Source organism: Loxodonta africana, chromosome 12, assembly GCF_030014295.1.
Source record: "Loxodonta africana isolate mLoxAfr1 chromosome 12, mLoxAfr1.hap2, whole genome shotgun sequence".
Taxonomy (NCBI): Eukaryota; Metazoa; Chordata; class Mammalia; order Proboscidea; family Elephantidae; genus Loxodonta; species Loxodonta africana.
Genome location: NC_087353.1, coordinates 93,025,735 through 93,042,538, shown reverse-complemented (window position 1 = coordinate 93,042,538; position 16,804 = coordinate 93,025,735). Strand labels below are relative to the sequence as shown.

The following is a 16,804-nucleotide window of genomic DNA, read 5'->3' as shown; positions in this document are numbered from 1 at the left end:
ACTGTCTTTCTCTTATTGGTTGCGGTCCAGTCAGCTCCGACTCATGGCAACCCCACGTACAACAGAACAAAATACAGCCCCATCCTGCCATCTTCTCCATTGTTGGTGTGCTGGAGTCCATTTGTGCAGCCACTGTGCATTTTGAGTGCCTTCCAACCGAGGGGTTCATCTTCCAGAACCCTATCAGACAATATTTTCATCGGCCGATTTTAAGAAGCAGATCATCAGGCCTCTTTTCCTAGTCTGTCTTAGTCTGGAAACGCCACTGAAACTTGTCCACCAGGGGTGACCCTGCTTGTATTTGAAATACCAATGGCATAGCTTCCAGCATCAGGGCAACATGTAAGCCACCACAGCACAACACACTAACAGATGGGGAGTGGGCCCTTCTCTTAAGTCTTGACAAAGATGAAACTTCCCAAAGAGAGGGTGAGGTGAGCCGTAAGATCTCCACCGTCCCCTTACATGCTCATACTGGGTGGCACTTCTGTGGCTCCTGTACCCCCCGCCGTACCGAGCACTCTATACCCCTTTTCTCTACGTGTCTCCCCTTTAATCGATGAGGAAATGGAGGGACAGAGAGCTTAAGTCATTTGCCCGAGACCACACAGCTACTAGGTGACCAGCCAGGCTTGGAAACCAGATTACCCCGTTTTATAGGCAGCCCTCGACTCTCCGGAGCGGAAGTTGCGCGCCGGGGGACTTGGGGCCTGCGGGCAGAGTCAGGATCGAGGCCCATCCACTCCTCCAGGTCCAGCTCAAAAAACAAACGGCGGGCGAACCAACGCGCGGACACGTGCGATGAAGCGCAGAACAGGGTTCCAGCGTGCGTCTCCATTTGCTAGCAGAGCGACCGTGTCTGGGAAAGGGGAGCTAAACGCTGGCGCTGAGGGTCCCCCAATTCTGTCCTGGGTCCGGCGCCTTGTGGCCGGGTGTGGGCGGGGGCCTTTGCCTAGCAGCCAATGGCAAAGAAGGGGCGGGGGCCAGTGACCAATGGTGGCTAGGGGGCGGGGCCGGTGCAAGGCGGGAGAATGGCGGTGCGGGGGCGGAGCTACCGGCCAGAAAACGTATATCGGGGCGGGGCCTGAGGGGGTGGGCCAATGGTAGGTCGGGGGCGGGGTCTCCGGAGGGAGAACGAATGCCGGTCCGGGGGCGGGGCTCCCGGCTGCTAGCCAATGGTAGCGTGGGGGCGGGGCCGTGCGGGGGCGGGCGGGGGCGCGGGAGGGGGCGGTGGCAGCGGCGACGAACAAAGAGGCGGCGGGCGCGGGCGGCCGAGCGGAGCCGAGCGGAGCCGAGCCGGGCCGAGCCGGGCCGAGCCGGGCCGGGCCGGGCTCAGGAGCGGGTGGGCAATGAGGGCGGGCTGGCCGGGGTCCGCGGGCCCTTGAGCCCTGCGAGCGCCGCGTGCCAAGCAGCGAGCTGCCGGGTCGCCATGGCCGGGGTCAGCTACGCGGCGCCCTGGTGGGTGAGCCTCCTGCACAGGCTACCCCACTTCGACCTGCAGTGGGAGGCCACCAGCAGCCGGTTCCGGCCCGAGGACACCGACTACCAGCAGGTGAGGCGGGCCTGGGTCACGGCCCCCCAGAGTCATGGCCTCCTCTCCGACGGCCACGGCCCCCTGTTCCCTGAGAATCACAACATCCCTCGTCCCTCAGGGTCCCGGCCCCCCTACTCGTGTGTCCGGGCCTCTATCCTCCTCAAGGGCCACGGCCCCCTCCTTCCCGAGGGTCACGGTCTCCCTCTTCGAGAGTCGCGGTCCTCTCTTCCTGGAGGGTCGTAGCCCCCCTCCTCGAGAGTTACAGCTCCCCTCCTCCGGGAGGGTCAGGGCCCCCCCTCCCCCGGCGAGGGCCACGGCTCCCTCTTCTAGGTTATAGTTTCCCTCCTCTGAAGATCACCGTCCCCCTCCCCAGCGGTCACTGTCCCCCTCCCCAGAGACAGGCCCCCTCCCTGAGGATCACAGCCCCCTCCTCATGGGCCACAGCCCTCCTCCTTCTGGAGGATCTAAAGTCTCCCACCATGAGGGTTCACGGCCCCCTCTGGCTCCAGCCCTTTCCCCTGGTTCCCTGAGGCGCCCTCATCTGGGTTATGCGGACCCCCTTCCTGTCATGTCCTCTCTCCTCCTGCTAGCTGTCAGTTCCACCTGGTCCCTCTGCATCCTGGACGCCCCCTCTCCCAGGGACCCCCGGGGCTCTGAGACCAGAGCTGCTGTCTGAGAGCACCCCTGACCGGGGAATCCCACTGGCGGGTTGTTGGTGGGTGAGTGGCCTGGGCAGATGCCAGCCCTCTTGGCCAGTAATGACCCACTGCTCCGTGGTTAGGCTGTGGGATTGGCATATGGGGTCGTGGTGACACTGCTCAGAGACCAGGCTGCCAGTATCCTGGGAAAGGAGGCCTGGCCTGGGGCTCAGGGTAAGTCTCAGGCTGGTGGGGGGCTGAGTCCCCCAAAGGGGCTGGCTCTTCCAGACTCTGCCCACCCTCCCGCCCTGGCAGAGTGAGGTAGCTGTGGGGGGTGCTGGCAACCCTCCTCTCCAGTGACCAGGCTCTCCCCAGTGGCCTCCAGGGCCTGGCTGCATGCCAGGCCCAGCGCCACCTCCATTACTGGGCCACTCTCACTGGCGTCCAGAGCAGCTGTCTGACTGTTGTCCTTTCCTTCCTGTCTGGGGATCTGACTCCAGAAGCTCCATGGCCCGAAGTGCCCCACATTGAGTGGGATGTGTTGGTGCTGGGCTTGGGCACCCAGAATTCTGTGGACTCTGCTCTCCGTGGTCCAGAAGTGAAGTTTGGGGCGCCTGGCGGGGCGAGGGGCTCTGCAGAGGTGTTTACCTGCTGCTCAGGTCCCCATGCCCACTCACCTGTTTCTAAGCTGATAAGAAAGGGGCTGAGGGATTAGCCCAGGCATGCCTGTGGGACTTGGGAGCTGGGATAAGATAGAGGACTATAAAACAGACTCTCACATTCTAGAAGCTCGGTACTGGGGAGTGGTTAGCATGGGGCGTCGTGCCCCCAACTCTGTGTACCCCACGAACTTCAAAGTGGGCTGTCATTGTTCTAGGAGGTGTGTGTTGGGGGGTGATTTACCTTTGCAAAGTTCACTACCCTGAGCACTTGGACATTTAGTGAATCCCAAAGCCCTGGGGCGGCCTGAAGGAACCTGGGGTGCCTGTGGCCGCCCAGAGCTTTCCCGCCGTGTTTGCTGCCCTCCCTCCGGCTTTCTGGGGTGCACACTCTGCAGGCCTGGCTAGGATTCCAGGACATGTGGTGGGGGAATGATGGGAGGGGTCTTGACCAGGCCCTCAGCCTGCGCTCCAACTGGGCCCTTTGCCGACGAGAGCACCTCGGTGTCCGCTGTGCTGTGGGAGGCTCTGACTCACCCGTCTCTCCTGCATTAGCCGCTGAATAATTCACAGCGTGGAAACAAGCCTGTCTCCATCCCAGCCACCTCCGCTCAGAGGAGCAGCAGCGTGCGGCTGTGGGAAACCAAGCCCAGTGTGTAGCCTGGCCCTGCCCACCCCTCGCTGGGCACCCTTCTCTAGGCCTGCATCTCTGCACCCCTCTATCTGGGGCTGCGGCTGCCTTTGCAGGAGCATGGGGGCCAATACTCCTGCTGGGTGTGGGAGAGCCTGTGTGGGTGGGGGCAGGGTAGCGCAGGCTGTGGCAGAGCCCTTCCCTACACCCCACCCCCCCACTGTGGTATAGCTACCGTCCCCCCATACAGTGATAGGTTGAGGCATACCTGACTCCTCACCCTTGCGACCGATGGCACACTTCTTGGGCTGGGACTCCATCTGTGTACTTTCCCACCTGGCCGCAGGGGTCTGGCAGCTTTCCCCCGATGTGGGCTGGGCCCGGCCTCCCAGGCCATCCAGGGGAGAGGTGGGGCTGCGGTTGGGCTGGGGCACGGGATGATCGCCTTTGTCCTTGGCTGTCTCCTGCCCCCACAGCCACTGTTGGGAACCCTGGTAAGGCCTCCTGGAAGACCCCTCGGACCAACAGTCCTGTGACAGGACCCTGTGTGAGGCCACACTAGCCCTGGGAAATGGGGACGATGGTAGCCGTTGTACAGATTAGCAAACTGAGGCTCTGAGAGAGAAGGGCATTGGCTCGGATCCCATAGTGAGTAGACAGTAGAGCAGAATCCTGCTTCAGGCCTCTTGCCTCTGCCCCACTAAGAGCCTGGGCCGGGAAAAGGGGGTCTTCCCACAGGAGGTGGGGGGGGCATGTTGCAGGGGATGGGCTGCAGGTCTTAGGAGCTGGCAGGAGCTGCTCTGAGGGCACCCAGCCTCTGTGTAAAGGAGGCTGCACGTAGGAAGGACTCCCCTCTGATGGTATTGGGAGGTGCGAATTGGAGAGGTTTCCTGGAGTGTGGACCCCTGGGAGCCTAGCCTGGACTTTCCCTGCTCCTGCCAGGCCCCTGAGGCCCAGAGCAAGGTTATGGTGGCTGGACACCCCTTACCCCAGCTGCCCTGTCTGGCCCCCTGTTGGGGCCAGAGCTCCCCTAGCCCCCATGGGGCCCACACTGGGGGTCTCGGAGCCTTTGCCCAAGTGCAGAGGGGGTCCTCCATCCTACAGGTTTGAGATTTCTTTAGGGCTGAAGTTTTCAGGTCACCATATTCCCAAAGCCTCTGATCCATCCTGGAGAGAAAAGCACCCCGCACTGCATCCAGCTCTTGGGGGGCCTCGTGGCATTTGCTGAATGGACAGACTCTGGGGGGGATGCTGGTGTGGTGGGCGCTGTGAGACTGACGGTGTCTGTGGGATGGGGAGAGGGGCTTCTGGGCTCTGCCCTGCCCCCCTATGCCTACCTGCCACGGGGGCCACTGGTCTGGACTGCTCCCCTCCTAGACCTTCAGCAGCCCAACCTGGGGTCCAGGGCGGGGGCTGAGCCATCCCCAGCATTCCCTGAGCCCCCCACCTGCCCCTGCTGGGGCCTCCAGGGTTTCACTCACCAGGCACCGTAATGTGTAGGTAGGGTGTAAACATCTGCTTTCCAGAGGAGGAGTTGTGGGGCCTGTGGAAGGAGGATCATAGTGGTCACACAGCAGCTGAGCTGGGACCTGCCGTGGCCTCAGCTGTCCTGGTGTGAGTCCTGCTTTTCCAATCGGCCTGGCTTGGCTGTGGATGGGGTCCCTGAAAGTTGGGCAGCAGAGCCTTCCCTGGGCTGCAGGGTTGGTGCCTAGGTGGGGAGCGCCGGGCTGGGTCCCAGCTCTGCTACCTCTTACCTGTATGACCATGAGCATGTCCCCCACCTATATGAGCTTCACTTGGGGGTGTCCGCACCCAACACCCACCAACCCTTCATGACCTACAACAACCCCTCCCCACCTCCTCACACCCCTAGTATCCTGAGCAGAGGTCACGTTCACATTCTTTTGCTCTTGGTCTCTTGCTCGGTCTCTTACTCTTGTCCACTGGAGGAGAGGTTGGAGAGTAGATGGTTACGGCCTGATGTGGTTGGGTTGTGGTGGGTGCAGCTGAGGAGGTTGGAGGCCAGGGAGGCTTCTTGAAGGAGGTGATGTTACCTGGTGTCAAATACTCAGAGGGTTGGGACCTTGCCACCTCTTTTCTGGCTCTCCCAGGTACCAGCTGGCATGTGACCCCCCACAGAAGAGGACTGGCATGTGGGGCTCATTTCCCATAAGACCCGAATGATAAGAGAGAGGTAGCTGTGCAGAGACCTTGGGGAAGGGTGTTCTAGGCAGAGTGAGCAGCTTGTGCAAAGGCCCCGAGGCAGAGAGAAGCCTGAGCCCCAGGGAGGCAGCCTCAGGCCAGAATAAGGGAGGAGTCCCTCCATGCTGAACTGTGCATGAGAATGTTGTGCCTCAGGAGGTGAGCTTCCTGTGTGTAAACCAAAAACCAAACCCATTGCCCTCAAGTCAGTTCCAACTCATAGCAACCCTATAGGATAGAGTAGAACTGACTCATAGCGTTTCCAGGGAGTGGCTGGCGGATTGGAACTGCTGACATTTTTGGTTGGCAGCCAAGCTTTTAACCACTGTGCCACCAGGGCTTCTCCCTATGCGTAGGGATATGCATACCCAGCCTGGATGGCCACTTGGAAGGGACTTGAACTCTGGATCGTGTGGTCTCCTAGCAGAGCCTGGAGCCTGACTGATAATGCCACAGCATGTGCTGTGGCTCAGGCCAGGCACTGGGTGGGGACGGGGGGAGGGGAACCCTTTTGTCCTCCCCACTAAGGGAAAGGAAGTGAGCTTTTAACAACAGCATGCCTTGCCTGCCTTCCCATTTCCAGAAGTAATACCCAATCATGGGTATTTGGAAAATGGGTACTTGAGGGGTGGTGTCGCCAAAACTAGAATCATGCTGTGTGCCTTTTTGGTCACCTGATTTTTAGGTGTCATGTGTTTTGAGCCATGTCTTTTTTTAATTGTGGTAAAATATATATAACAGAACGTTTGGCATTTCAACCATTTTTACATGTACAACTCAGTCACATTAATTACGTTCACCATGTTGTACAACCATCACCGCTGGCTATTTCCAATTTTTCCCTTAGGAGAAACTCAGCACCCCTTAAGCAACAGCTCCCCAGCGCTGCCTCCCATCTGGTCTTGGTAACCCCGATCTACTTTTGTTTCTGCATTTGCCTGTTCTGGTATTTCCTATTCAGTGGGGTCATACAGTACATGTCCTTTTGTGTCTGGCTTATCTCACTCAGCAGGATGTTTGCAAGGTTCATCCGTGTTGTAACCTGTATTCATTTCTCTTCGTGGCTGAGTAATACTCCACTGCGTGGATTGACCGCATGTTGTTTATCCATTCATCTGTTGATGGACAAGTGGATCGTGTCCATTTTTTGGTGGTTGTGAATAATGCTGCAATGAACGTTGGGTGTACATGTATCTGTTTGCGTCCCTGCTTCAAGTCTTTTGGGTATATACCCAAAAGGGGAAATCCTGGATCACATGGTAAATTGTTGCTTTGAATTGTGGTAAAAAATATATAACATGTATATGTGTGTATGTATGTATATGTATTGTTCTTGTTAGCTATTGTCGAGTCAGCCCCTGACTCGTGGTGACCCTGTGCACAATGAGATTGGATCATTGCGGTCCATAGGGTTTTCATTGACTGATTTTTGAAAGTAGATTGCCAGGCCTTTCTTTCTAAATATGTAAATTTAAAATACGTATAACAAAACATTTGCCACACTTTTTGAGGAACTGCCAAACTGTTTTCTACAGCACCTGTGTCATTTTTCATTCTCACCAGCAATGCGCGAGGGTTCCAGTTTCTCCACGTCCTCACCAACACTTGTCATTTTCTAATAATAGCCATCCTACTGGGGTTGAAGTGGTTCTCACTGTGCTTTTGACTTGCACGCTCCTAGTGACTAATGACCTTGAGCATCTTTTCATGTGTTTGTCGGCCATTTGTATATCCTCTGTGGAGAAGTGTCTCTTCAGGGCTTTTGCCCTTTTTTTTTTTTTTTTCAGTTGGGTTGTTTGTAGTTTTGGGTCCTTGGTTCTTGATTCTTGCCCAGAGTTCCAAGGTACCAGTCAGGACTCTGAGGTTGCAAGTGACAGAAAGGCTATATTGCTTTGCCCAGGAGACATGTGGGGAAGGGGGGTCAGCTGTCTTGGACTTGGCCGAGGGCTCTTAGGTTCTGGGACTCGGGGTGGGGTGTGCTGTAGCTCTGACCCCCAGCCCACAGCCACTCTGCCAAAGAGGCTGAGACTCTTTGTTTCATTCATTTATTTGGTGACAATATGCCTTTACAAAACATACACTACTTCAACAATTTCCACATGTACAGCTCAGTGATGTTGGTGACATTCTTCAAGTTGTGGCAAACTGTTTCACCATCATTAACACAAACCCACTGCCCCCCTAAGCTTCTCATCTATCCTTTCAAGTTGCTGTTATAAATTTGACCACACATAGATAGTTCTTTCAAAGAGTATAATACTTAATGCAGATGTTCTTTTCTAATTAGATTGAACAATTATTTGGCTCCTTGATGACTTCAGGGGATAGTTTCAGTTCAAGGCTTAAAGATTTCCTCAGGGCAATAGTTTAGGGGTTCGTCTGGCCTACATGGCTCCAGAAAGTCTGGATTCCATGAGAATTTGAAATTCTGTTCTGCATTTTTCCCCTTTTAATCAGGATTTTTCAATAAAATTTTTGATCCAAATCTTCAACAATGGTAGCCGGACACCATCCAGTTCTTCTGGTCTCATGGCAAAGGAGGCAGTTGTTCATGGAGGCAATTCCATGTCCTCCACCAATTCCTGACCCTCCCTCCTCTGGTACTCCCAGTGAAGGGAGACGATACTGTTTGTTTCCGACGCGTTTTCTGGGGGCTCCACACAGTGGCCCTGGGAGGTGGGTTATCACCCTTGTTTTACAGAAGGAGGAACTGAGGCCAGTGGCCCAGCCAGCCTCCATGGGCTTGGAGGAAGTGGCCAGGGGCTCCGGGCTGGTTCAGCAAGGCTTGGAAGGAGCAGGCCTAGCATTCCTCCCCTCACCCCTGCACCCAGTTCCCCTGTCTTTCCGCCACAAGCCGTTCTGCAGGGGCCTTAGCTGCAGAAGAGGAACTGAATTTGTGCCCAGGGTTGGAGGGCTGGCATAGGAAGTGCCTCATCAGCCACCAAGGACCAAGCATGTGGGGGCAGGACCCGAGGGTAGACCTCACCTCAGCAGTGCTACATGCCCACCCCCAGGTTAGCCTCAGGAGCCCTCCCCTCAGCCGGTGGCCACACAGGGCTCCTCTCAATTCTGAGGAGAGATAGGGAGAGATCCCTGACAGCTCAGGTGGGACACACTGGGCTCAGTGTCACCCAGAGCAGGGAACCCTGCAGGCAGGGGATGGGTCCAGCTTCCCAGAGGATGTCTGGAGCTGGGGTCCCAAGGAGGGGTGTCTGCTGGATGAGATGGCAGACCCAGCAGAGCTGGATCTGTCTATGGACGGGGCCTGCCTGGGTCAAGGTCAGGCCGCCCTCCAGTGTTGGGGCAGGACCAGCTGTGCTGGGCCGGCTGACCAAGAGGCTGCCTTTGTTTCTTCTCTGGAGTGAAAGGGTGCTGAGTGAGTGCTGGGCGTGTTCTCAGGGACAGGGCCACATGGGGCCAGGCCAGGTGGGATGAGGCCACATGCAGGGGGCAGCCAGGAGAGGTCCTGCCATGGGACCCCCATGGGCCTCTGTGTCCACCGCCCCTGCTGCACAGGGCCTGGGCTCCTTGTGTACTGGGTGGGCTTGTGCACGTGTCTACGCGCACACCTGCTATCAGAAGTCATGCACACACCTGCACATGTGTGTGCCACCCTCAGGCCCAGGGCTGGTGACCCACAGGAGGGGGGTTTGCCAGGGGCAGTATGCCAGGAGGTGAGGGGCTCTGTTTGGCCCTGCAAATAGGACTGTGGCCTGGTGTGTTGGCCGAGAGGTGTCTAGGAGGCCGGGTTGCCTAAAGCCTTGTGACTACTTCCTTCAGTTGCTGAGATGGGTGCCAGTGCCATGCCCATCCTGCCCAGCCCTGCTTGCTCTGGCTTTACATCCTCTGGGTGGGATCCTAGCCCTCACGTAAGGGGGCACACCAGAGTTCTGGGGTCCAGTCCAGCTCTGACCCAGAACCTGGGACTGGTCCGTGCCCCCAGCTGCATCTCTGTTGGTGGGGCCGAGCCCTGGGGCCTGAGCTCCCGCTGGGCCCTCTAATGGCTCCTGGCTGGACCCCCAGGTTGGCGGGGGGGCGGAGGGGCGGGGTGGAGGCACTTGCACTAAGCTTCAGGAAGAGCAGAGAAATGTTCTGGTGTTCATGCTGGGCCGTGCCCTGGAGTGGGGACCAAAATAGACGGCATCTCTGCAGCACGGGCGGCCCCTGCTCCCCTGCGATGGAGGGAGGGCTGGAACCCTGAGTGTCTCCCCATGCCCCTGAGCACAGCCCCCTGGCCTGAGAGTTCAGAGCTTCTTCTGGAGGCTTGGCCTGAGTCCTGTGTGCAGGGCCCCTTTCTGGGTGATTCCTGGAGCGCTGAGGCATGCCACGTGGGTGAGGGAGGGGGGTGCATGGGTGGGTGTGCGGCCCAGGCGCGGGGGCCTCAGCTGGGCCACCCTCAAGCTCTTGCACAGCAACCATGAGCTCACGTAATGGAATCCCTGAAACCCAAGCCCGACTCGTGGAGAATGTGTTTTTCATTTCTGGCCGGCATTCCCCGGAAGGGGGGCAGGCCCAGCTCAGCCCTGTACCCCTCAGCCTGGCCCAGGACAAGAAGGGCGCTTTCCGGAGCCTTCCCTAGAGCTGTGGGCCTAAGCTTGGCTGCCATCTCCTCTGTGTTTGTGACCCTGGCCTTCCGTTCAGCCTCAGTTTCTCTGTCTGGGCTGAGGAGCTATTGGGGGTCAGGGACCATAGTGACCCCTCTCCAGGAGGGTCTGCTCTCATTCTCTTCCCTCCTTCCCTTGCGGGGCCTGGGGACAGACAACCAGAGCACTGGCCTGGAAATGGGGTGGGAACAGGGTGTGGTGGGTGCCTCCTCCCCCACAGGGCACCCCCAGATGAGAGACTGTGACAGCAACTCACAGGGGAGCCCCCAGACCATATGCTGAGCCAATCCGTGACATCCCCAAGCAAGACCCCACCCCAGCCCCCCTTTCCTCACCCCCAGGCCTGGGCTCCAGCCAGGGCTAGTGTGTGCGGAGCTGGAGCCCCCTGCAGGCCTGAGGGGGCACCCTCACCACCCCGCAAACTCCCTCTTCTCCATCATCCCTTCCCCTGGGGGAGGGGAGACCTGGAGAGGGAGAGGCCTTTGGGACTTCTAGGGCTGGGCCAGGCTGTCCCTAGAGGTGAGTGAAGGGCCACCCCTCTTCCCGACGACACCCCTCTTCTGCCTCCTGCTGGGCCCACCCAGAGGCCTCAGTCCCTTCCCAGTAGGGTCCTCAGGTAGCTCTGGCCTTTCTCATGCTCCTGAGGGAGCGGTCCCCCACCCCTGTCAGAAGCCTAGTCAGTACCTGCACCCCTCTGTGATAGCTCCGAGGACAGCTTTCCCCAGGGCAGCCACAGGTGGGCCAGCCTGGTGTGAGTGGGGGCGGCTACAGGGGACCAGCACACCAGGCAGTTTGCAGCCCTTCCATGAGGCATACACATATGCACACGTGGGGTGAGAGCATGTCACCTGAGTGACCTGTCCATGTTCCTGGCATGTGCTCTGTGTGTGCCGACTGTGTGCTGCCAGGGCCGCGAGGACTCCCAGCCAGGGCTGCCTGTGCAGGTAGTGCAAGGGTGTGTGCCTCGGTCATGCGTGGCTTCCCTCCCTGGCAGCCTGTGCTGAGTGTGGGTCTGTGTGTGCTGACAATGCCCCACCCAGGCCAGCTAGAGAAGGGGAGCAGGCGTGATGGGCAGCACCTGCCGGAAGGTACAGGCCCCCCACCCACACGCCCATCCATGTCTTCTCTAAGCTTGACTCTCCCATCTGCACAGTGGAGCCGAGCTCCCCTACCCCTGGGGAACATCCTGGAGGAGGCAGCCTGTGCTGAGTTTGGGGCAGACAGTGGGAACTCCTTGAAGGGGGAGGAGGTGTTCCAGACACAGGAGCCGCATTGCTGCACCCACCCCCAGTGCCGTCCCTACCTCGGCTGGGGTGGGAGGAGAGCTGAGGGCCGGAGCTTGGTCAGGCTGGGCCCCCCGACAGGCCCAACAGCCATAGCACTGGGCCGGGTCTCATTTGGGGCAGGGATGAGGCTTCAGAGCCCCAAGTTCCATGGCTCCTTGGAGGAGGGGATACCGGGTCCAGGCTCCTGGGGGAATCTGGCCCAGGGGAGGGCAGGGGCCCCTCAGTAGATACAGCCCGTGGCCTTGGGGGCTGCCAGGGCAGTGGGCAGAAGGGGAGTGCAGGCTGAGATGACAGGAGGGAGACCCCAGTGCCCTGCACTGTGGCCGAGCACCTTGCCTCGCCTGACCGGGTGCTTACATCAGCACGGCCACAGATGGAAAATTCCATTTGGTCAGCACCAGATGCCGATCACACAGTTCCCATACGTCTTCTCAGTGGGCCCAGGGAACAGTGGCTGGGCCACCATGGGAATGCTGGGTGCCCCAGGAAGGTGTTCTCTGGGAATGTGGCCCCAGGAGAGGGGGCAGAGATAATGTGGACCAGGCCTTGCTCTCCTGGACTCCTGGCCTCAGGGCCAGAGTGGAGCCTGGCCGTCTGGGGTGGAGGATGTGCTGCCCAGTTTGCCTGACACTCCACGGCCTGGACTGGCACACACAGACGTGTAGGCGCACTTTCTCACGCACTGAAGCTGGGGCCCCGGCGGAGGGCCCCTTACCCTCTGAGCCTTAGTGACCTCATCTGCAGAATGGGCAAAGGTGTCACCTTCAACCTGTGGGAGCTGAGGGAGGCTGGCCTGGAGCCTGCAGTGTGCCCTCTGGGCCTGCTCCTTCTGCTGAGGGACCTTGAGTCTCTGGGAGCTTACCCAGAGGACAGGGAGCTGCCGAAAGGAAAGCTGCCCAGCCTCTCAGAGCCGCGGTGGACAGGGAGGAGACATGTGTTCGTTGAGCACAGCAGTCCTGGGGCCATTTTGTAGACTTCTGGCAAGGCTCAGGGAGGCGGAGTCTTACCTCACTGAGTGACCCTGAGGAGGAGGTACAGAAGGACCCAGGAACACAGTTGAGAGGCGTACCTCTGTCCTCAGTACCTCTGTCCTCAGTCGGGGCGGCTTCCTGGATGGAGCGGGGCTGAGGCAGATGGGAAGGGAGGCAGCTGGAGAAGGACCTTGTGTGCAGGGTGACTGGGGGCACCTGAGCTTCCATCTGGGGCTCGAGTGACTTCAGTCCTTGGGTATCCTCTTGTCTGAGCGCTAAGACAGGTCCTCACCCTCAGGGTTGTCCTCCCCGGGGAGGTGGGGTCCTGGGGTAGATGGTGGCCATGTGTGAGGCCACTCCTGGTGGACTGGTCACCTTCCGTCTCCCAGCCTCTGGCTCGTGCCTACTGCTTGCTGCTGCGGATTCCCCAGCCAGAGGTGCCATTCCGGCTGCTTCCTCCTCTGTGTGTGTGAGTGTGTGAGCAGGACTATGCACACACACACCTCCCTCCCACCCCTGGCTGAGCCAGGACTGCTCCCCTGCCTTTCCAGAGCAGCAGCGCTGCTTCCTTCCCCACCCCCTGGACCTGGCAGCTCTCTCAGTTGCACATGTTAGCTCATTGGAGCTTCATGGTGACCCTACTAAGAAAACCATGTTTCTATCTCCACGTTCTACACGGGGAAACTGAGGCACTGAGAGGGACAGTCAGCAGGTCAAGGCTTTGTTCTAGAACCAGACCCAGCAGCATTGGGCCCTGGGGACTGTGACTCCTCGGTGGGCGGGCAGCTCCTGTCAGGTGAGGTGGCGGGGGCAGGGCGCATAGGGTTCCTGCAGCAGACGGCTCTCAGGCCCCCGGGGTGAGGCCAGTACTGCAAACAGGGTTGGGGGCCATGGTCTAGGCGTCCCACTGCCCTTCTCTGGTGGGCCCTCACTTTTCTGTGGGACCCTTCTGTGACAACCCTGGGGGTGGGAGGATGGTAACCCCACTTTACAGAGAAGAAAATTGCCCAGAGAGCAGCAGAACCTGGCCAACCCCAAAATACAGCAAGGTCTCCTCCCCGAAAGTGTCCCCAAACGCCCAGGTGCACAGAGAGGAATTTTGTCTTTCAATAACCAAGGTAGTATGTGTTCACGGTCAAAACAAAAGCAGACAGGCCCAACCAAAGCTACAGAAGAAGACCCAGTAAAAGTATAAGTGCCCCTCCACCCTCCTGCTTCCCAGGAACAGCCAGCCAAGGCTTGTCCTGAAGCCTTCCAGAAGCGCCCTGCCCAAAGGCTGTGCGTTGATGGGGCTGTGCGTCTTGGTGTGATCCGGCCCCGGTACTGCCTGGGTCAACACTGTTAGATCTGGTTTTCCTGCCTTGGATGGGCACAGCCTGTCCTCTCTGGGGGCTGACCCTAACCACCAGCTAATTGCAGACGTGCCCGGGCTCCCCGTCCCACCCCTTCCACTTCCCCTTTTGTTTCATGCCTCTCCTCCCAGCATGCTCCGTATTTTCCTACCATATCATGTTCATTGCGGCACCATCCAGGCCCCTCCACCAGTCTGCCAGCCTCCAGAAGGTGGTGAGGGTGGCCTGGGTCCCGGCTCCACCCTGGTGCGCACCACAATACCTGGCAAGTTCCAAAGGCAAGGCTAGCAAGCCCAGTTGTGCCCCGCTGCCAGCCGTGGACACCCCCTCTGTCTCTGTTGGCCACAAGCACCCCCAGTTTGCTGACAAAGAATAGGTCCCCCCCTTCCATCTGCCACCCTCACTCCTCTGACACTAGTGCTCCAGGGGCCCCAAGCACTAGGATCTTGTCTGGCTAGTGATGCTTTTCTCCCTCTGCCTTGGATTCCTCATCTGGCAGATAGGAGTGGGTGGTCCTGGTACCACCAAAGCATAGACTGGCCTGCAGTTCCTCACTGTGTCCTGATGACAGTCTGGGTACTGGGTGGGACATCCCAGGCTGGGCCCCCCTGTTCTTTGTGGTGGGTGTGGAGCCAGAGGCCAGGCCTGGTGCCTGTCTGGGTTCTGGGGCCCCCCATCCTCCATTTCCCCATCCCTAAGAGGACAGTGATCCCAACCAGCACTGTTTGCCATGGGGATGAAGCCAGCCCTGCTCCCCACCCCGATGAATGTTCCTTTGGGGTCAGCACCCCACAGGAGGTAAAATGGGGTGGGCAGGGAGAGTGCTGGAGACCGAGGGGCCCTCTGGGCCTGAAGTTGGAATGCCAGCCCAGAGCAGGGAGGGAGGGCTTCCCAGCACAGGCCACAAGAGGGGTGCCCCCAGGGGGAGAGGAGGAGAATGGTGAGCCAGGGCCTGCAGAATTGGGGTGGGGGGTGTGGTAGGAAGCCCCTAGAGGCTGTAAGTGAGGGGTGCAGGATCTGAATGAGGGGTTTAAGGCCCCTGGCGCTGTGTTGGGCCAGGCTGCCCTTCATGGGGAGGGGCTGCCGCGGGGTCGGGGTGGCATACTCCCAGGTGGACACCTGGGCCCTGGCACTCTAAGGAAATGGAGATGTCTGTGGGCTTTTAGAATTCATTTCCAGGCAGCACAGGCCTGCTGCCCTCACAGAGAGAAAGAAGTTCCACTGTCCTCACAGAGAGAGAGGGGTTCCCTGCCCCATAGGTAGGATCCACGCTGCCTCTGACCAGCAGGGCCCTCCATTCACCCCTGTATGGTTGGCACCTCAGGTTCCTGGCCGGCTGAGCCTGTGAAGACAGGCATGGGGAGTCCATGGACGTTGCTTTTTTGGTTGACGACCTACTCTGTGCAAGGAAACCCTCGTGGCGTAGTGGTTAAGAGCTATGACTGGTAACCAAAAAGTCAGCAGTTCCAATCCACCAGGTGCTCCTTGGAAACCATATGGGGCAGTTCTCTGTCCTACAGGGTCGTTAAGAGTCAGAATTGACTCGATGGCAACGGGTTTGGTTTTTTTGGGTACTCTGTGCAAAGCGGAGCCAGGCTGGTGGGGGCAGGGCAGCACCAGGATAGGAGGTTGAGTCAGGCCCAGGTTCAGCCTCAGCCCCTGAGTCCTGCCAGAAGACACCCTATGGGGTCTGGTCTGACACCTCCCCCACCTGGATGACCTTGGACAGGCCCTTCCTCTGCCTGGGCCTTGGGGTTCCCCTCTGGGACTTGGGCACCCTGGGCCCTTGGGGGAGCCTGGGGCCTCTCCCTCTACCTGAGGAGCAGGGGCGTTAAGGGCCCCAGGTTGGGTCCCTCCTGCTGGGTGCACAGGGGGGTGGTGAGGCTGGACTGCTGGTGGTGGGTAGCGCTTGGGGGCTGAGGCAGCGTTGGAGTGGAGCCTTGGCCGTGCCAAGGGTTCCTGACACATTGCCCTGCAGGGGAGCAGAAGCCCAGCCTCCGATCAGCACCTCAGCCCCCACCACACCCGGAGTATCTGCTATGTCTCCGGACACTGGAAGTTTGACCCCCTGCCCACGCTGGCTAGGGGTGCAGGCCCTGGTCGGCACTGATGGTCTGGGCAGGAGAAGACTCCTTGTAGGGCAGGGAGCGCCCTCCTCCTGCTGCCTGGCAACTGTCTCCTGGGAGACGGCCTGCTGGGCTCCTGGCTGCCGATGGAGGCTGAGCCCCTGTCCCACGGGGAGGGGGGAGGTTGGGCAAAGGGGGTGTAGCTGGGCCTTCTGCCTCCAGGCTCAGAGCCAGGGATGGCCACAACTGCTGGGGCTCAGATGTGGGAAGGGGGTGTTCAGGGCCAGCAGGGGCCTCGATGGCCTTTGTGGTTGATGTCCCCCTGATGGGGCGCTGTGGGCATGTGAGCAGGTCTGTAGAGTGTCAGTGGCTCTACCCCATACTTGCCAGCAGGAGGGTCCTGAGGTTCCGGGGTGGGGGGGTGGCCCCCATGAGGGTAAGTCCAGGAGACAGGAAAGGACGGTTTTGGGTCGCAGAGTACTGAATTGAGGGGCGGGTCTTCCCCCTCCTGCCCTCCTCTGAAGCTGTGGGATGGGGTGGAAGCTCCTTGCACAGCAATCTGTAGGGTGCACTGCTGGGGCAGCAGATGCTGGAGCTGTTTCTGGCACCCTCCGTCCTGGAGCTGGGCCCAGGGCTGAGCCTGCAGGGGGTGCCCTGTGCGGGACTCTGACCTCACAGGAGAACGGGGGCCCTAACTTCCTTCCTTTCTGTTTTCCCGTGTCCCCAGGGCTGGGGGGACGAGCCTGACAGAGTGATGTTGCGTGGGTGTGGGTGCACAGCCTTCATGGTGGAATCCCAGAGACAGCCCCGGGAAGACTGGTGGGGGCCAGCCTCCCATTCCTCCGGTGCAGTGGGATTCCA

The 16,804-nt window shown here is 59.4% G+C and overlaps 1 protein-coding gene across 3 annotated transcripts in view; it reads left to right on the top strand.

Annotated features, from left to right (window-relative positions):
* Positions 1–1,358: 1,358 nt before the first annotated feature.
* The window catches only part of TTYH3 (tweety family member 3), a 32,638-nt gene continuing 17,192 nt past the window's right edge, over positions 1,359–16,804 (top strand). The window contains exon 1 of one of the 3 annotated variants that reach the window (XM_064295967.1): positions 1,359–1,552. In XM_064295967.1, the coding sequence (XP_064152037.1) occupies positions 1,430–1,552 (123 nt within the window). In that variant the 5' untranslated portion in view covers positions 1,359–1,429. The remainder of the gene's footprint in view (positions 1,553–16,804) is intronic. The other 2 variants (XM_064295966.1, XM_003416593.4) reach the window with 2 other exon arrangements.